Below are 21,388 nucleotides of genomic sequence, written 5' to 3'. Positions count from 1 at the left end.
TTCTAATGTCTGCATGTTTAACACCAAGACCAGGCGTCCTCAAACTACGGCCCACAGGCCACATGCAGGTGTTTTTGCCTGTTTGTTTTTTTTACTTCAAAATAAGATGTGCAGTGTGCATAGGAATTTGTTCATAGTTTTTTTTAAACTATAGTCCGGCCCTCCAATGGTCTGAGGGACAGTGAACTGGCCCCCTGTTTTAAAAGTTTGAGGACCCCTAACCAAGACTATCCTACAAGGGAATTTATAATGAGAAACAGGCAATAATAGGCATCCTTGGATCAGTGTGTCAAAATCTTATTCACTTCAGCTTAGTATCCCCAAAAGTCTCTTACAATATGTCTATCAAAGACCAAGAAGTCCTTCTGAACTCTGAATTCTGTTTTTATCCAGCTTCTCATTGGTTGAAGTAAACCTAAAGCCATTCTGAAGAATTTTGTGTAGTATACCAGGAGACTCCATTGTATTAATACTGTTTTGTGAGCCCAGTTACCACTTAGTCCTCTTTGATATGCTGAACACCTTGGGACGTTTCAGGTAGCATAGCAAACCAGCATATCCCTTACAGTTGATTACAGGGTGATTGTGAATGATTCTATAAGAAGTTGAGTATCAAGCTTGGGGCATAATGCCCTATGATAGCAGCACCCTTTTTTGGGAAAATAAGATTTCACAGATGCTGGCTTCCCTAGGAATGTAAATCTGAAAACTGGTTTTGTTATTTACCTTGATCCACAGATATTTCAAATGTTGATTGTACAAAAACTAAAATTTAATCGGCTAAAATCCCATTATGTTGGCCATTAATTTAAGCTGAGTAGCAAAAATATATTATGATCTACAATGCTTAGCAGAATCAAACTCTTCTCATTATTGAAGTTAATTATTCTTATGGTATAAAATTACATGTTCATTATTTTGTGTTCTGTTACAGCACAATGACAGGGGGAAAAAAACCTTATCTAGACAAACCTAAGTTAAATTGTGCCTGAAGAACATACCCATTTTGGAATTTAGAAATGACCATAATGGGCCCAAAGGATTCCTCTTTGGCGAGGTACATGTGGTCTTCCACATCTGTGAACACAGTTGGTTCCATAAAAAAGCCTTTTTGGGGAAAAAAGAGAAAAGGATGTTTATTAATTATAGGTTAAGTCATTTTCAATTAATAGTTCTATCACTTAATTACATTATAATTTTTTTTCTTTCCTTCTGGCCCAGTACTACGAAGAGTTTCATTTCTCTATTTGGTGTTGGCGTTCTTTATTTTTTCATTCTTATTCATTCTTGTTCTCATTTTTTTTTTTGCCTCAATTTACATGTTCTCATTGTTCTTATTTTTAATGTTTATTATAAAAATTTCAAACATGTAAAAGCAGAGAAAATGGTATAATGAACATTAAATATTGATATTTTGCTATATTTATTTTTTCCCTATTGAAATATTTTAAAGCAAATTCCAGATCACATAATTTTCACTTCCAGTATTTCAGGACAAATCTGTAAAAAATAGGGACATTTTCTTATATCACCACAATGCAATATCACGCTTAACAAAATTAATGCTCAATCTTTATTCATAGCTTATATTTCATTTTCTTTCATTGTCTAGAAATTATTTTTTACAGATGCTTTGTTTGATTTAGGATTAAAATAAATTCTATACATTGCATTTGGTTGTTAGGTCTCATAAATGTCTTTTAATCTAGAGTATTTTATCCTTTTGCCTTCCCCCTTAATTTTTTTTATGTTGTTCTCATGTTAAACAGACTGGGTCAGTTGTCCCATAGAATATCTTACATTTTAGATTTGTCATTGCTTCCTTTGGGTGATGTTTGTTTCTCTATCCCCTTGTAAATTTTTTGTACTTTTAGAATACACATAACATAAAATTTACCATTTTAAGTATCTAATTCAGTGTTATAAAACACATTCATAATGAGCAACCTTCACCACCATTCATTTCCATAACCCTTTTCAGTTTATAAAATTGAAACTCTGTACCCATTAAGCAATAACTTACTTCCCTCCATCCCTCCCATTCTTCCTTTCTTCCTTCCTTCCTCCCTCCCTCCCTCCCTCCCTCCCTCCCTCCCTCCTTTCCCTCCCTCCCTCCCTCCCTCCCTCCCTCCCTCCCTTCCTTCCTTCCTTCCTTCCTTCCTTCCTTCCTTCCTTCCTTCCTTCCTTCCTTCCTTCCTTCCTCCTTCCTTGACAGGAGGTCTCACTTTGTTGCCTAGGCTGGAGTGCAGTGATGTGATCGTAACTCCCTGCAGCCTCAAATTTCTGAGCTCAAGCCATCCTCCCACTTCAGCCTCCCAAGTAGTTAGGACTATAGGCACACGCCACCATGCCTGTCTGATTTCTTATTTTTTTAGAGATGCAGTTTCTCTATGTTTCCCAGGCTAGTCTTGAACTCCTGAGCCCAAATGATCCTCCCACCTCAGCCTCCCAAAGCACTGGAATTACCGGAGTGTGTCACTACACCAGCCTGTACTTCTTAGAAATGGCAAATTTGACCTAAAGGCGTGATTTAGATTCAGCTTAAGCTTTCTTGGCAGTAACACTTCATAGTTGATACTGTGTATTACACATTTTATTCCCTCAGGAGATACATAATATCCAGTTGTCCCTCTTTCACTGATGCTAAGATTGACCAGTGATTTCAGGTGGCACAACCTGACTCCTTCATTGTGAGTTATGTTGTTCCCCTAATTTCTGGTAAGCAATTAGTTCCCCTAATTTCAGGCATGATACTTTGGTACTTGCAAATACCAGGTCTCCATCAACCTTTCACCTTACAACCTCAGCCCCTTTTGACAATCATTGCTTAAATTTGCATCAATTAAGGGATGCATAATGACAATATTGCATCAATTAAGGGATGCAAAATGATGATTTCTTTTATTCTAGCACTTTTTTCTATATTAATTGGCAGGAATTCTGCCGTAAAAAAAATGTGTCTCCTTATCAACTACTCAGTTACACAGAAATTCAGTTCATACAGGAAACACAAGGTAAATGTTGAATTTTTTCTTGTGATTACGAATGTTCAGGGTAAGGTGTTGGTGCATAATCTACCTACAACAGTGAAAAACGAATTTTTATGGTTGTTTTTCTATCTGTCCTTTTAAGTATCATAACACTGAGCTCTTCACATATTGAGTAACAGGTCCTGTGTAGACAACAGTAACAAAGCCTTCTCAGGCTACATTGGCTAAGAGTAAATCTCCCAGGTGCCAAGAATCAAGACCAGCAGTGCCTGGTAATGCAGTTATCCATTATCCTTGTGTACTGCACAGCTAAGGGCCTGTCACATCCATTTTATTATTTGATTCCCACAGCCTTGCAAGACAGGGTGTACCCATTTCATCTCATTTTACACAGGGGCTCAAAACATTGTGTTGGCCAAGGTGCCACAGCTTATAAGTGGCCAAGCAGGATATAGAATTTAGTTCTTCTGACTGTATTATAAATGCCACCATTTACTTTTGAGGTAAGAGGGCTTGCAACAAAAACTGTTAACCGTCCACTCCAACTGCAGAAGGCAGGTGCCTGGTAAACCCCCCATGGAGGTGATCTTACCTGGCCTTTGGACTTGCCTTCCCCCATACACCAGGGTGGCTCCCTCCTTCACTCCAGCTTCACAATATTGCAGCAGCTTTTCCAGATGGGCCTTATGATTTTGGGGCCCATGATCAGTAGATCTGTCAAGTGGATCACCAATTTTCATCTTTCTAATTTCTTCCACCTGTATGTTACCCGGTCCACAAAAACACAATTCACTGTTAATAGCAATAATGGATGCCCTTGACTGAGTTCCTTCTATGGTGGGTGTTATACTAAACTATTTATAGATGTGCTGTCATTTAGTCTTCACACAGCACTTGAAGTAGGTATTTATTATCTCCCTTTTACAAAAGAATAAACTGAGTCCTAGAAAGGTTAAGTGACTTGCCCAAGCACATACAACCACTGAATACTGTAGACTTTTTCCCGTTTGAAATCTCAAGTTTTTAACCACTGTCTTCTAACAGAACATAAGCTACATAACACTTATCTGAAAATTATCCTGAATGTAAATCCATTATGAATAGCAAACTGATGTTCTGAAATTTTCATTAACATTGCATACTTCTATTCTTCACGGCAAAAGAATTTCTAAAATGGCCACATTATTATCTTTATCTTTTCCCCTCCCCACATGTGGCAGACTGCCCTTGTGAATTCTCACAAGATATCCATGCCAGAGGAATCACTAGAATGTTATGATGAAAAACAATCTTTATCACACAGTGTTCATCACTAGGTCTTTGTATTAAATAACTGCCTCTTGTGCTCCTCGGGGATCTTAATCTATTTCTGCGTTTTCTAATGTTAAGTCAAGTTCTAGTAAGAAGAAAGAATGGAAGTTATCATGACCCAGCAGGGCCACGGATTTGGATTTAGGCCTGGCAATAACCCCTCAGTGCCTTGCGTATGGTCCTGTGCTGCATGAGAAGCTCCGAGTGGGCAGGGACCATGCCAGGCTTGTTCACCTTTGTATTCCCACCACCCAGGGTTTCGCACTAAATAGGTGCTCAAGAAATAGCTGTTGAATGAATTAATGACTACACATAGCATGTGTGCAAAACATGTTTGCTGATTTGACATGACAAATTCCTAACATTTCTAGTCTCAGCATTTGAAATTTCAACAAGTTGTGCCTGACTCTGAGAGCCCATGACATGTAGCACCACGAATTATTTTTTATTGAGACAAAAGATTGAACTATACTGTGATGTTCAGGAGACAGCCACTGCCCACTTGACTGTCCACCATCTGCCTCTCTACATGACTTCCTTTTATCCACTCTCATGGAAAAAAGAATACCCTTGCTTGTTTTGTGGGATGGGTGTAGGAAATTGGCTCTGGGGGAAAAAAGCTGGTGCTGGTTTTACAAAGGTAAGCAAATTCAGGATTACTATTACCTTCATCATGATAATGTAGTATAATTTCGAGTTTATGTTAGCTATAGAATTCATCTACAGAATCACGAGCAATCTACAGGGGTTATTTATTTATTTATTTATTCTAGTGAAAGAAATTAAGTGCTGCTATATTAACTGTAAATTAAGGATTTATTAATATAAGGATCTAGTGGTATACCTCTCAGAGTCAATGTAGAGATTTATATAATAAAAATCTAAGAGTGTATCTCTCACGAGAGTCAAGGATCTAATATACTATAAATGCAGAGCAAGGTATAGGTAATAATGGCTTTTAAGTATACTCTATCAGGCTTTCATATAAACCTAGACCTTTTCACTATGAAAGTGAAAAATATGAAAAATCATAAACACATATAAAAGTAGACAAATAATATAATGAAACTACGTGCTCAACAGCTTCAACAACTACCAAGTACCAACTTCTGGCCAATTTATTCCCCTGATTACTTCCTCTTCTTCTGGGTTATTTTGAAGCAAATTCCAGGCATTTTATTTTGAACCAAATTCCAGGCATCATTACATAATCTATAAATATGCCAGTCTGTAGCTATAAAAAAATAAGGACGAATTTTTTTAAACACTAACCACAATACTGTTACCACCCCTAAAAATCATTAATGGTCCTAGAAGCGCTTTTCAAGTAAAAGCAATTTCTGTACAACTCATAGAGCACATTCAAAGGTGCCTCACCACTCTCGTCACAAATTCATCGTGGATGGATTCTTCCACAAACAACCGCCCAGCCGCAATACAGTTCTCTCCTTTGTTGAAAAATACTGCTCCCATACCCTTCAGTAGCAGAAGAGAAAATATTGCAAATGTTATTTGAGAAGTCGAGATTGTCATAAAAGTGCACACAGAGAGAATTCGGTGTTATTGGAAGCCAGCAAATGACACAGAGAAGTCATAGATGATCCTCTCGGCCTTGTTGGTGATGAGAGCTGCTTGGAGATACTCAATTTTGATTTAGCATGATTTTAGGGATTTTGTTTCCCCTTTCCTCCTTGTGGTCCATGAGCACTTTATAAAAATGTATGCAACAGTAAAGATATACAAGGACAAATTTTGTGTTGCAAGAAAATCCAGATTTTCTATAAATGTAAATGCAATAACTTGTATACTAAGGTTTGCTTTTAAAATTTCAACATTAGTTTGTACAAATCACGAATGTTTATAAAACTTCCCTAACCCCTCATGAAAATAATTATCTATTTTTGAAGGAGAAATTTGAAAAACTTTTGAAATGAAGGCACTCAAAAATGACAGATTTGGAAGACTGAGAGATTTTGTGCATCTTCCCTTTCTAAATGCAGTTTCTATTCACCTCTAGGAAACCTCCCTGGACTGAGTAAAAAATATAACAGATGCTTTGAAATAATATGTTTTTCCTGGCTGTGAATTTTATTATCTTTAAACATTTCAAGATTATGTTGACCATCTTGGATTTGGGGTTCTTAAATGGTGAGAACTAGGACTCTTTAAGGTTATATATTTCTACCCTGCAGAGTCTGGTGGTGTGACTAATATCAAACTCACTATTTGTGAATATTCAACTTTAGGGAAAGGGAAAGAATGATTTCCTATAATCGTTACACTGAGATCTCCTTGCTTACAATTATTTCACCCTTAGCCATCTTTATTCATTTCTTTTTATTCATGTTATACAATCAAGAGTGTGAGATGACTAGTGAAGACTAATGTTCAGCTTGGTGCTTTCAAAACATGAACAGACTATGATGAAGGGAAAAAGAGACCCCTTACCCCTTTATTTTATTTTCCCTATCTTCTCTTTGGAAGGCTCTGGAAGGCTCTCAGAAACCCAGACATCCAGCGGAGTACTGACCCCTGATGTCAGTCTGTGTACCCCCAGCTGTTGTCTGTCACTGAAACCTCCAGACAGGCCACCCCACAGGCCTGGCTGCAGGAGTGCTTAGCCCTTCTTCACTCCCAGACTACTCCATTCTCTTTGGGGCCTTTGTATGGTGAGGTCTGACTGTGCGTGTTCATTAAAATTAGAGTTTTGGGGAATGATGAGCAGATTCTTCTGAGCATACAGAATAGAGGATTGCACATAACTGGGAAGAGCATGAGTGTTCACCATAATTGCAAGAACTCTTAGCACAACCTATGCCCAGGGTTAGCCCATTATATGCCTGGTATCTCAGAAATGAGGAATGAGGACTAGGCCAGTGTGTTTTTTTTAACCTTTAAGTTTTATTTAAAATAAGTTTTTATACTTTGAAACAGTTTATTAAGACTCACAGGGTGCTGTGGAAAATGGTACAAGAGTTTCTGTGTACCCTTTACCCAGCTTCCCCATGATAACATCTTACAAAACCAAACTACATTGTTAAAACCAGGAAATTGACGTTGCCAATTTTGTAAATAGGGAACCCTTTGTTATGTCTAAAAAATCTTACCAGAAGCTCAATATATAGAACAGATAAAAGTAGAACTGTTCATGCTGATGGGATGAAATGTGTGGGGCAGAGGAAGGAGAAGTTAGAAGCCCTACCAGAAAATCTTTTGAACTTTTCAATATGACTGCTATGACTCATATCCCGTTTTAAAAACACTAATAGGAGAAATTATAAAGACATTATTTTTAAATTAAATTAAGTGCTCTGAGTATTCCCAAGTCTAAGCATAAAAAGGATGGCTTCTATTTATGACTAGACAAAACCATATCTCAGTTTAAGACCTCTGATAAGAAGGTGGTGAAATAAATGTGTTTTGGAAGCAGGCGCTCATTCACTTGGATTTGGGCCACTCTTACCATTCGCACAGCCTTGTCAAGTTCACAGTCATTGAATATTATAAGTGGGGACTTGCCACCGAGCTCAAGGGAAACTTTCTTCAGGTTGCTCACAGCACAGCTAGAGGAGAATAAATGAGAAATGAGCATTTAGTGCCTCCCTCTCCCCCTCCCCCTTGCTTTTTAACAATAAGTTACAATTACACTTGGCACGGAGAACATAACTGAGCCTCAGATATGTTAAGAAACTCATTTGAAGACAAAACATGGATGGTAGGATGGTGATTACTATTGAAGCTGGGTGATGAGCACATGGAATTCATTATGCTTTTCTATAATATGTGCTTTGTATATATTCGAAATTTTCCATAATAAAACGTTTTTTAAAATTCTGTGGTCAAATGATTAGAGATTCTCTAAGTTAATTCAGATTCTTTAGAAATTTTAGTTATATAAAGACCTGGCAAGGAATTCAACCTCTGACCAGACTATTGGAGCATTGGGGGGAAAATATCAATTTTTAGAAGTATATTGTTTATTTTCATGTTCTTACAGAAGTATTCTTATTTAAAACATTTTGAAAATATCCCTCAAAAATGCATACAAAGAAAAAAAAATCACAAAATTCCATTCTATGGCTCAATGACCATTGTTTTTACCATTTTGATATACTTATTTCTGAGCTATGTCTACCATAGCTTTTGCCTTGTTTAATGTAGTTGAGATCACCCAATGCATACAATTTTATACTTTATTTTTCTTTTCATTTATCACGTTAACGACACTTTACAATGTTATTAAAATTTTTCCAAGAGCATGACTGCACAGTATTCCATTATGTCGGCATACTTTAACTACTGCCTTTGGACATTTAGATTGTTTATAGTTTTTTTTTTAAAAAAAAAAAGATTGCTCTTTGGAAATCCACTTTATAAATAATTCAGATTTGTTATATACAATCTATAAATTTGTCATTTATATATCTTTTCGGCTTTCTTACTTCAAAAACAATTTGGGGCACAGCTTTAGTACAGAAAATCTTTTGTGCTGGATTGTTAAGGCTACCAGTGGGGTGTAGAATTTCAATATAGCTCTGATTTTATTGACTGTGGGCTTTAACTGTTTGGAAAGTATTTTGTTACATTCAAATATTTTGATATCCAGAAGTGATAAATAAATTTCTCTTCTAAATTTGATGTGGTTTTTCTCACTCCAGAAGCACCTTATTTAAACAAAAACAGAAACCTGGTTTAACAGGATCTGTAGCAAATTGGCATATTAAAACCAATACCTCTTCATGATCTGTTTGCCAATAGGAGTAGAACCAGTGAAGCCAAGTTTGCGGATGTCAGGATGTTCAGAAAGGCGTTGTCCTGCTACACCACCTGTAGAATCAGGGAATAAAACATGAATTAAAACACAATTCAAGTTATATGGAGGATGGCTTTGAATTCACTGAAGTAGATTTCTAAGCTCTCCTTGAAACCTTAGTTTTACATTTTCTGAATTCATTGCAAACTGACAAAAATCTAAAATAATATCTTCTGTGCAACTGTCAGATCCCCAACATAATGATGGGGAAGGCTTGGTTTTTATCTTCCAAAGTAGTTTTTGAAATTGAAATGGACTACCTTAGGGTAGTTTCACAATGTTGTACAATACCCCTGTCCCCTGCCACTCACCCACCACTGTATTTCCATTTTAAGATTTTAGCATGTGGTAAGTATATGCATCCTTAACTACTTGGTAAACTGTATTTAGTTTGAATATAGTTATAATTCAGGACAAGTCTCCAATGAGGAAAACAGCCATTTGGCTACTCCTGTACCATTCATTAGTTACAGCAAAGTGGGTCATTTAATGGCTTACCTGAGCCTGGAATGATGTTGATTACCCCCTTTGGAAATCCTGCTTTCACGGAGAGCTCTGCGAACTTCAAAGCAGTCAAGGGCGTGACCTGAACAGAAGCAGACAGCAACTACCTTCTTCAGACTGTGCCTTGTCCTTCAGACCAGTGCCCAGTTTTCCCTTGATGGCTGTACTAGAGCTCACATTATTTTCATTTTACATTGTTTAATTTTTGGGGGGCATAATTTCAGACTTATAGTAAAGTTCCAAAAAGAGTACAAGGAATTCCTTATATACCCATCACTCAGATTCCTCATATGTTAACATTTCACTACATTTGCTTTACCTTTCTATATATTTATTTTTTTTCCTGAACTGTTTAAGAGTAAGATATAGAAACCTCTTTTACCACTGCAGACTTCTGTGTGCACTTTCTAAAAACAAGAGATTCTTTTACATAACCTTAGCACGATGATCAAAATCAGGAAATTAACAACTGATAGAATACCTAATTTACAGACCTTATTCAAATTTCACCAATTATCCCAATAATGTCTTTTTTAAAGCAAAAGAAAATCTAAAGTCATTCATTACATTTAGTTATATCTGTAGTTTCCATTAATCTGGGAGAGCTTGAGTTTTCTTTTATATTTCATTACCCTGACATATTTGAAGTGTACAGGCCAGTGATTTTGTACAATGTCTCTTTGTCTGAGTTTGTCTGATATTTCCTCATAGTTGGATTCAGGTTATGCATTTTTGGCAACAATACTACCGATTGATGCTGGGTTTTCAGTACTTCCTACCAGAAGGCACATGCTGTGGAAAAGTTTGAACTCTGGAAAGGTTAGCTTTGATCATTAAGTAAGCGTGGTCTGCCCACTTTCATCACTGTAAGTTACTATTTTGTACATTGTAATTAATAAGTATTTTATAGGGAGATACTCCTTGAGCTTTCATCTACTAGCTTTAGTATCTACTGATAATTCTTGCCTGAATGAATTATTATGATGGTTGCTAATGAAGATTTTTCCAAATCTATCATTCCTTCTACAAGTATTAGTTATCTCTCCAGTTTAAGAATTTTCGCTTTTCTTTAATTAATTAATTAATATCAGTGTGAACTCATAGATTCTTTCTTTATTCAGCAGGATATAATCTTTTACTACTGTTACTGATTTTGATCTTCAAATTGCTCCAGGTTTGGCTGGTGGGAGCCCCTTCAGTATGGCTCCTGAGTTGTTCTGAAATGTCCCTGCTTGGAGCATTTCTTTGCTTTTTGGCCCAACATGATGTCCCAGGCTCATCTTGTATTTCCCTTGCTCTAGCCACTTCTCTAAGGAGCCCAGTTTTCTTTTAGTGGACAATGGTATTTAGAAACCAAGACATCTGGGCATGACTGAGGGGTCACTGCTTCTAGACCCTCTAGGCAGAGCTGGAAAATATTAATAGATAAATGTATATACATTCACAAACATGTTATGTATGTATGTACGCATCTATCTCCACATATGCCTGTATCCATTTCTTATTTAGCTATCTAAAGACATTCAAAACCCATGAGTTTACAATGCTACCTCTGTCCAATAGCTCAGGGTAGATTCCATTTTTCCTTCTTTTTATGTTTGTAATTCTCTTCTCCAAGTAAGAGACATGGCTCCTATTATCCACAATATGTTTACTTATCTGCTTAGTCCTGAATGGTAGAAAAAGTCCTTTGAGAATTGTTAAGCCATGTCCCTAATGAAAAAGAAGCCCACTTACTAGAATTCAATATTTATTTGGAGGTTTTTCGCCTTTAGCCTGAGGGCATATAGTCCAAATGTCAGTGAAAAGTTGCTTGGGTTTGTGCTTCCTCAGCCCTTCAGAGAGGTAATGTTATTCATTTGAAATATGGCTTAATTTGGTTTTGATTGTATTCAATTTTAAGGGTTTTGCCCCATCTGTGTTGATTGTTTTTTTCTTTGTTGTCTTTGAGTATAGGAAATACGCTTCCCAAACTCAGGACTGCATGAAAAGGTCCATTCAGAGAAGCATCATTCTCCTGCTCTCCTTCCCACCCCATGCCCTGTGGATAATAACCTCATCATTCTGTGGTTTACCTTTCCTGTGTTCCCTTTTGTTCAAATGAGCAAATACATATGTTCTTATTTTCTCTTCTTTCTTACTCAAAAAGGTAGCATAATATGGAGCTCAGTTTAAATATATAGAGAGCAGGGCAAACCTCAGAAGCAAAAGGAAAGTACTATCTTCACACTGTTAAAAACCAATGAGGCCGGGCACGATGGCTCTACGCCTGTAATCCTAGCACTCTGGGAGGCCGAGGCGGGCGGATGGCTCGAGGTCAGGAGTTCAAAACCAGCCTGAGCGAGACCCCGTCTCTACTATAAATAGAAAGAAATTAAATGGCCAACTAATATATATAGAAAAAATTAGCCGGGCATGGTGGTGCATGCCTGTAGTCCCAGCTACTCTGGAGGCTGAGGCAGGAGGATTGCTTGAGCCCAGGAGATTAAGGTTGCTGTGAGCTAGGCTGACGCCATGGCACTCATTCTAGCCTGGGCAACAAAGTGAGACTCTGTCTCAATAAATAAATAAATAAACAAAAAAACAAACCAATGATGATCAAGTCTTATATTAGTACCTTGTTAGCCTGGTCTCTAAAAATGGAGTGTGCAAAAAAATCCATTGGGGTGTCAAAAGAAAATAGTGGAACTTTCATTTATATATTTTAACTGATAAAGATATGAAATGAATTAGTCATGACTGACACGTATTCTGTGGCTGGATGATGGTGCTCTCACACAGTCTCAATGAGGCCAGGTGGCCATGGGTCATTCAGGAATGTGCAGTGTCCTAGGAAAGAGCAGGAGCTCACAAGGCCTGGGGTGGCAGTGGTTCCCTCACTTGCTCATTTGCTCTCAGAATATTGCCCTATGTTGGAGTTTATAGGCTGGTTCCACAGGTGCACAGACTATGTCGTTATTTTAATTAAGCCAATCGTCATAAAATGGACAGGTGGCTTAAATAAGAATGTACATAGAAACTGCACAATAAAGAGTAATGCTAACAAGGCAAACACAAGCAAACAGGGAAAAGGCAGGGCTTCTTCCATTTGATATCCAGTGTCCCAGCTAGGTTATAGGCTTGTATGATCTGTGGGGAAAGTATCTGGCACCACTCTGGGCAAGAGTAGGTCATTGCTAAATATTAGGTTAATAAAGTTGTCGGAACCTGCCAGACTTGGACCAGGCCACTGCAGGCCATGAGAATCTGTACTTTCTTCTGTATGAAGCTGGGGAGGGGGAATCTTTCACATATAAAAGCAGAAAACCAGGTTAAAGAGAAGAGTCATCTAAATTCAGTCCTCCTGACATTCACATGGGGCCCTGATCCTATAAATGATTTTTACACCATTGCATAATATTAGCCAATAAAATTTAAAAAGCAAAAACCTCCGCATAACAATGGCAACGTTGGGTCTTGCATTCTCAAGATTAAAATTATCTTGAACCATGAAACTATTTTTTTTTAATGCAATTTCAAACTTTTGGTTGTTTTTCTTTTTTTTTTTTTTTGAGACAGAGTCTCGCTTTGTTGCCCAGGCTAGAGTGAGTGCCGTGGCGTCAGCCTAGCTCACAGCAACCTCAAACTCCTGGGCTCGAGTGATCCTTCTGCCTCAGCCTCCCGGGTAGCTGGGACTACAGGCATGCGCCACCATGCCCGGCTAATTTTTTATATATATATCAGTTGGCCAATTAATTTCTTTCTATTTATAGTAGAGACGGGGTCTCGCTCTTGCTCAGGCTGGTTTTGAACTCCTGACCTTGAGCAATCCGCCTGCCTCGGCCTCCCAAGAGCTAGGATTACAGGCGTGAGCCACAGCGCTCAGCCTGGTTGTTTTTCTTAATTGAAAAATAGTTGAAAACCTACAGGTGTTAGACACAGATAAGTACATTTTTGCTCATCTATATGGTGGGAAATTATGTATACTTTAATTCACACTTTCAGAAATTTTTAGATGACATGTGAAGATGTTATTGAAAAAAAGCAAGGCACCTTATATACAATGGGACATATATGATGATATAGCCAGACTATAATTTCCATAGGGACAGAAACTCTGCATATCTTTGTCACTAATATATGCATGGGAGCTAGTATACACTCAAGAAATGTTTGTAATTTTTGGACATTATATATACTCATTGGCATTCTTCCATGATTAGCACTCTTATTGGATACCATTTAGTGGGTTTCCACTCTGGCTGTGCCTTGGAAATAAATGTGAAGCTTTTAAGCAATACTAATTGCTCCAACCTGAACCAATTAAATCAGAATCTCTACTAATGGAGCCGATATCAGCATTTTTCAAAGAGAACTCCAGGTGATTCTAAAGCAGCTGGCATTGAGCTCCACTGGGCTAGATTATCTGCCTCCTCTCTTCACTCAACTAGCTTCTTGCTACTTAATGAGAGGTGCTGCTTCGGGGAAATGGCACTGTCATACAATGCTGGTGAAGTGGTATGACTCCCACCAAAGAATTTGTCAATGTCTATCACACAACTATATGCATCTTTAAACTAAGTGATTCTGCTGTTAGAAATGTGTCCTCTAAATATCTTTGCACATGTGCATAATACCATACATATAAGGTTATTAACTGCAGCATCGTTTATTATAGCAAAAGGAGGAAAAATCTAAATATCCACAGTTAGGGATTGATTAAATAAAATGTGTTTTGTCTGTACAATGGTTAAAGCAAAAAGAGGAAGAATTTTTTGTTAAGTATATAGAATGCTACTTTTTGTGTATGTTTTTTAAAATTTTATTTTATTGTGGCAAGAACATTTAACATATGATCTAATCTCTTAAGTTTTTAAATGTACAATATAGTATTGTTCACTGTGGGCACAATGCTGTATAGCAGACCTCTAGAACTTACTCATTTTGCATAATTGGAGCTTTATGCTTATTGATTATATATATATGCATATATATATATATATAATTTATATATGCAGAGACTATCTCTGGAATACCTAAGAAAATAATAGATAACAATTAGTAACATTAGTTGCTTCGGGGTAAACTGGTTGGCTGTGGAATAAGGAGAGGAGGGAGACTTTTCACTATCTACCTCTTTGTTTCTTTTGAATTTTGAAAATTGTGAATGTATACCTATTTTTAGAAATAAAATTGTTTTTAAAAACTAAAACAAGATGGCTATGGCAACATAACCACATCGCTATGTCAAATTAAGTTGTATTTCTTAGGTTCTTAAAGAAGAAGTAAAAGAGTTGATAAGAATTATCAACTCTTTTAGAATAGAGACCAAGCTTCCTCCATGACTTATGTATCTCAGAATGCCTACTCCTGTGTACTTTACATACATAGGAAATACTCAGCTGGTATTAAATTGACTACCATATTTTTTCTTGAAAATCTATTGTAGCATTAAAGGATTTTTTTGAGAACTACCTAATTTTTAAAAGTATTTCCTTATATGGGTATGTTTTTACACAGTGGCCACAATTATGTATGCTCTTTTACATGCTTCTCCCTCATCTTCCATATCTTTACAATGTTTTTGGTAATTAAGTTGGAATGCCCACAGAATGCCTTAATTTGATAGTTAAGCTGGAATGCCTTTCTTTTAATGTACTATAATTACTCTAAATAATTCCTTCATTATTGGGTATTTGGCATTTTGCAAGAATTGAACTGGTGTGTAGACACATTCAGTAGATTTTGTTGATGTACACTATGCTTGTTTCCATTGTCATGGAAGTTTTAAATTATGGAATTTCCATATGATGCATTTAGTAGCTATTAAAATGAATATCTACTAATACGAAAAGTTGTCCATGATATAGGAAAATATATAATATGCAATCCCATTTTTGTTTAAAGACATACTATTTATCAATGTCTGTCTGTTTTTAAGTACAGTATAGTAAGAGAGGAGGGGATTCTGCACCTGGCCCCTTGGCACCTTACCTGTGCTGGCTTGAGCACTAAGGTATTGCCTGCTGCCAGACACGCAGCGCTCTTCCACGCCAGCATCATCAGTGGGTAATTCCAGGGAATGATAATGGCGCAGACACTGCAGGAGAAGAAATTTGACATCCTTAGTTGTCTCAAACTAACACAACTCCTGAGTCACTCAGAGCCGCTCTCCTTGTCTTACCCAAGCGGCTCCTTCTTGGTGAAGGTCAGATTGCGATTTGGACGGGCCTGGTTAATTGGAATAGTAGAACCCTAAAGAATAAAAGAAGTTGATATTTATTTTACTAATTTAAATTAGTAATTTTTTTTTTATTCTTAGACCTCAAAGGATTAATAAATTTGATCTCAAACTATCCATTTTCTGTCCTTCTCTTTTATTTTTCCTTGGCTGATATGAAAAGACAGTGTTTGTTTGTTTATAAGAAATATATCCATACCAGTAAAGGAATAGCTATTTCTGTCTCAAGAGAACTATGACACATAGGAGAGTAAGCATAATTCTAATTTATTTGCATTGGCAAATAATTTGCATGGCAATTAATTTATTTGCATGGCAGAGATTGTTAATTGCCTGCCCAATATCCACCCTCTCTCTCTGTCCTTTGTAACAAAATTCCTATATCAAAATCCCTATATCTGTTTTATCCCAGATAAAATACTGTATTCCGTAGTCTCCATGGCAGATAGGGATGGCCAATGGAAGACGTAGCGTAAGGCAATGGAAGTGTGATGCTCTTTAAAATGGGCTCACTCAGCTTGGACAAGTGCTCTTTCATTCTTCTGTCCATGTCCACTTCCTCCTCCTTCCTGCTTAGCCTGTTGCTGAAAGGGCTGGTACTGCAGGGGTTATCTTGAGACCATGAGACAGCCTTGAGGGTGGAGGTCCACATGGTACTAAGGATGGCCTGGCAGAGAGAGAGAAGGAGCCTGCATCTCACACACGAGTCCTGACTGCCTATCTTTGGACTCCTTGACAGCAAGAGAAAAATAAACTTCTTACTTGGGTTGTTTGTTATATGCAGCCCAACTTAATCCCAAATGATTCACAATAGTCGTCTTTACAGAAGCCATTCCTTTGCTTTGCCACATAAAATATAATTGCTGTTACTAATACAAGTATATAATTTCTTATCTGAAAATGCTTATAGCCAAGTATATTTTGGAATTCAGAAGTGTTTTAGACATTAGAAAAATATTTATTAATAGCATATATACCTTTTATTATGTTTTATTATTTACTACCCCTAGTAGGATTTGGGGCAACCATAATCAAACACATTAAAATTTATTCAGTGAAACATATGAATAGTCACTCTAAGTGATATAAAGATTATAAATAGATTTATGTTCATTCAGGTCAAGGTGTGGTACCATATGAAATTGAACCAATCAAATTAATTTTCAGGTTTCAGAACTATTTGGATTTCATAATTGGGGATAAGGGATGGACCTGAACTACCATTATTAAATATCTATATATGTATGACTTTGTGGCTGAACCCTAATAACTTCATTTTTGTGCAAGACCGACTATGTTGCAGACTTGTCTAATCCTATAGTATATAAATACTTGTTCCCAATCCTTACAACATAACTTGCAAGGCATGTATTCTTGTGACCACTTTACAGATGGGGAAAGTAAGACTCAGAGAGATAAATTAACTTTAACAACATCACTGGTAAGTGGCAAAGCTGAGACTTGGACCCAGGTCTCTCTGATTCTATGTTAATATTGGTGGCAGCAATGTGCCCAGATAAAATAGTATGTTTTTTTTAGCGAATAGAGATGTCCAAGGGAGATACAAACACAAGGTGTTGGGAGGGTGGGGATACTTTTGAAATTCCTTTTACCACTCCTCCTTGCCCACTTACTCCGTTGTGCTGCTGGGAATGAGGCTGTGATGGCTGGTACTGCAGTGGCTGTCACGAGTCTATGAGCAGCATGCACTCTGCAGTTTGCTGCAGGCCCTACCTTTCCCTCTTGCATCATCAGTTCTGAGGCCAAGTGTTGTAGCCACTTATCATCCCCGTGTGCTATTTATTATCTTATAGTAAAAGGAAAATGAAATCTATATTGTACCCGTGTCTTTATCAAAATTTTTCTTACACTCAGTCTGCTTCAACCATCTATAATTAGCTCTCCAGCCTCTGTAGACATTTGAATTTGAAAACCCCCAATGATATTAGGCTTCTCCCAAATGTCTAGAAGGCTACTAGATACCCTCAGGAGACATTATAGTAAAGGGCAAAGAATATCATTAGACTTTAGATTCAGAAAACCTTGAGTTCAAACTTGGTTCTGTGGTTTACTTGCTATGGATTGTAGGAAAGGCATTCATTTTCTCAAGCCTCTGTCTCCTTACCTGTAATAAGGGGACAATAGCTATCCATTCACCCACGTGGTTGTTATACCATTGCAATGGTCTGAAAGTGTCCCCCCAAATTCATATGCTGGAAACTTAATCCCCAAGGCAACAGTGGTGGAAGGAGGGGCCTAACAAGAGGCATTTAGGTCGTGAAGACTCCATTCTCGGGAATGGATTAATGCTGCTATAAAAAGGGCTTACAGGAGCCAGTTCACTCTCTTCTGCTCTTCTGCCATGTGAGGACATAATGTTCCTCTTCTCCAGAGGATGCAGCCACAAGGTGCTATCTTGAAACCAGACACCAAACCTGCTGGCACCTTGATCTTGGACTGTGAGAGAATAAATTTCTGTTCTTTATAAATTACTCTGTCTCAGGTATTCTGTTAAGCAGCACAAAATGAACTAAGACAACCCTGTTGTGTTGGTAAAGAAACCTACATAAAAGGTGGATCTGGCACAATGCCTGGTACCGACTAATAAATGTCAGTCCCTTTTCCTTTAGGAACAAGTAACATTTGCACTTACCTGAATTTTGTCGCACCAGCCAGCAAAATATCTGAATGTTTGCACAGACATTCCAATGTGAGTCTTCAGAGCCAAGGTATAGACGGCCCCTGAATCAAGGGCTTCAATGGTTGCCAGCTCTTCTTGATTCTCTTCCAGTAGGTCTGCAAGTCTGTACGGTCAGTGAAAGAAATTCATTCAACAAATACTGATTGAACCCATATTACATATAATGCACTATTCTAAGGACTGAGAGAATTCAGAGGTGAACACAAATGGAACAGGTCTCTGCCCTTATGGAGATCTGGGTCCAACAGGGAAGACAGACATTAAAGAAAGTAATAAATAATTTGTTTCAAGAGTTAGGAAAAGCAGAGGATATTGGAAGCTTGTATAACTTGCCTCAGATGTATATAAGAAGTAAAACAGCAACTGAACCACAGTAATCCAAGGAGATCAATGATAGAAAGCAATGGAAATGTGGATCGTTCATGGATATACAGAGAGATGTCAGAGTGCAACCCACACCTTTTGAAGACCCATGAACACCTGAGGATTTCTGGTCGGTACACTGACTGAAGGGACAAGATAGAAACATACAGAATGAATTGCAAACACCCTAGCAGATTTCTGGTTGGTGTTGAGTTGCTATGGGAAGATAAGTACAGGACTGAATAATGACTACGAAATAATAAAAATTCATCTTTTGTGTTCACCTCCTCTAGTTGTTTTCCTTCGTTCCTCTAGTGGTTCTCTGTGCTGTTCCTTTTGGGCCATTCTAGGGTTGGGCTTGAGAGCCCCCTCCCCCAATGTTTCTTCCAGATCTTGCTCTAAGAGATCTTTTGACAAAGGCCAGGTATTTGGTTTTAGGTGAGCAGAAAATGGAATTTATGATCGAATCCAATTACTTCTGGCATACTTAGTTACTGATTATAATACTCTTCCCAGGCCTAAGCCTTTATAGACTATATGTCACCGGGCTTTCTTGCTAGAGGACATTAGAGCCACCTGCAGGAGACTGCTGAATTGGAGGAAAAAGTGGTCAGAGAATTCAATCCCCCAGCTTCCTAATTGATGGGCAGGGATTCAGCAGCTACTGTGTCCCTCCACCAAAGACCACTGTAGTGCGGCCTTCTCCTATAGCTAAAGATCTTGCTAGATTCTAAACAGCTCCTTCCTCTGTCCCTTCACACCTTGGAGGAGTAGCAGTTTCCCCCTATCCTAGCCCTGCCTGGGATGGTTCTTATCCTTTGTTGGATTCCCTTGACCTTGTCCACATCTTTGTAAATAGTCCTTTATTAAATTTCTTTTCATATTGGGACCCTGACTAATATGAGCAATACTACAAAAATCAGGAACTCACATATATGGGATTGTATGTGATTCAAGTAACAGTTGACATATAATAGGTGCATGCTAGATTGTTTTGCAGGAATTTTTTAAATCTTGGCAATGTTAGCCAATATCCAAAGATAGTAGATTTGCTTTTCTAAAAAAACATACCTGTACATCAGTCTTCCTCTTTCTCTTGCATTCATTCTTCCCCATTCACCGTTTTCAAAAGCATCTTTTGCTGCTGCTACTGCTTTATCCACATCCACCAAAGAGGCATAGGATACTTTGCATATTGTCTATTTCAAGGTAAGTAAGAATAGGTTATATAAAAGATATAAATATGGTTCTTGGAATTAATATTAATAGGAAAAATAGAGTATTACTTATACAAAGAATGTTATGATGAAAAATTATATCCAGAATATGGTAAAGAAAAAGAAAGAATTTTAATATGAAAATTGTGAACCTGAAACATGGTACTTCTCATGTCACACTGCATTATGGAAGAACACATTCAGGAAAGCTATGTAGTTCTTCTAGTGCCTTTGGGAAGCTGAATGTCTTGCCATGCGTTTTCAAAGTCTCAACATTTTTTTTTCTACATATAGTTCTATGTGGAGGGGTCACTCTGATGTGTATAGCTATAGCTATCTGTCTAAATTCATCATAAATACTCATCCTATAGAAGAGGTTACTATGGCTAACAGTAGCCAGGACTAGAATCGAAAAGTCGAAAGAAATGCATGGAGCACACTGTATGAAGTGCTCAGAAACAGAGTGATGGAGTTGAGGAGCTTCTTGACACTGCCTATTTTACAACTGTGCATAAAACTAAAACTCCAGGACCAGTGATCATTACACACACTAAATAATTACTCACAGATCCATCTGTTGGGTTTATAGTGTCGTAAGTCTTTCCATCATCCGCATCTGTGAACTGTCCGTTTATGAAACACTGATATGGCATTTTTACCATCATTTCATTGACCTCCTTTGAAACCTAAGAGAGAATGATATTAATAGATTCAATGGATTTCTGTGTTTACTGATTTGATATCAAACAGCAATAAAGACGTATATTCACGAATGCAGAGGGAGAAATTAAGTCTGTGGGATTCTAGTTCCTCCTGTCCAGAAGAGACACACATGTGAGATTTGGGCCTCAGGATGCTCAGCTTGTGATGACAGAGGTAAGTGCTCTAGGCTGGGCGTTATAAAGATCTCAGATTTTCTTCCTTAACTAGATGAAACGCAACGCAAAAGACCTGTAGATAAAGGAAACACCACCATCTAGTGGTAGCATCGACAGAGTACAGCCCTTTCATTTCATTAAATCCTTGAAAATGCTTCTGTCAATTGGTTTCCTTTTACGCTGGTGCCATTTGAAGTTTTCTTTCCTTAAGTTCCTCCCGATTTTCACTTTCTCTCTCTCTGTTACCTATGTGTTGTCTAAATTGTACTCTCTACTATTAGCTAACAAGCAAATTTAGGTTAGTCATTTTTTTTTTTTGAGACACGGTCTTGCTCTGTCGCCCCTGCTAGAGTGCAGTGGCTGCAACCTCAAACTCCTGGGCTCAAGGGAT

The 21,388-nt window shown here is 37.6% G+C and overlaps 1 protein-coding gene across 1 annotated transcript in view; it reads right to left on the bottom strand.

The window, feature by feature from the left end:
• The window catches only part of ALDH1L2 (aldehyde dehydrogenase 1 family member L2), a 55,901-nt gene that overhangs the window by 10,917 nt on the left and 23,596 nt on the right, over positions 1-21,388 (bottom strand). Inside the window, exons 11-21 of the mRNA XM_012772745.2 lie at positions 20,686-20,805; positions 19,974-20,101; positions 18,492-18,642; positions 15,782-15,852; positions 15,592-15,697; positions 9,613-9,700; positions 9,035-9,128; positions 7,765-7,864; positions 5,679-5,777; positions 3,583-3,748; positions 1,002-1,107 (exon numbers count right to left, since the gene is read on the bottom strand). Coding sequence (XP_012628199.2) covers positions 1,002-1,107; positions 3,583-3,748; positions 5,679-5,777; positions 7,765-7,864; positions 9,035-9,128; positions 9,613-9,700; positions 15,592-15,697; positions 15,782-15,852; positions 18,492-18,642; positions 19,974-20,101; positions 20,686-20,805 — 1,229 coding nt within the window. The remainder of the gene's footprint in view (positions 1-1,001; positions 1,108-3,582; positions 3,749-5,678; positions 5,778-7,764; positions 7,865-9,034; positions 9,129-9,612; positions 9,701-15,591; positions 15,698-15,781; positions 15,853-18,491; positions 18,643-19,973; positions 20,102-20,685; positions 20,806-21,388) is intronic.

The sequence above is a fragment of the Microcebus murinus genome, chromosome 10, assembly GCF_040939455.1.
Source record: "Microcebus murinus isolate Inina chromosome 10, M.murinus_Inina_mat1.0, whole genome shotgun sequence".
NCBI lineage: Eukaryota > Metazoa > Chordata > Mammalia > Primates > Cheirogaleidae > Microcebus > Microcebus murinus.
This window is presented reverse-complemented; position numbering and strand designations above follow the sequence as displayed.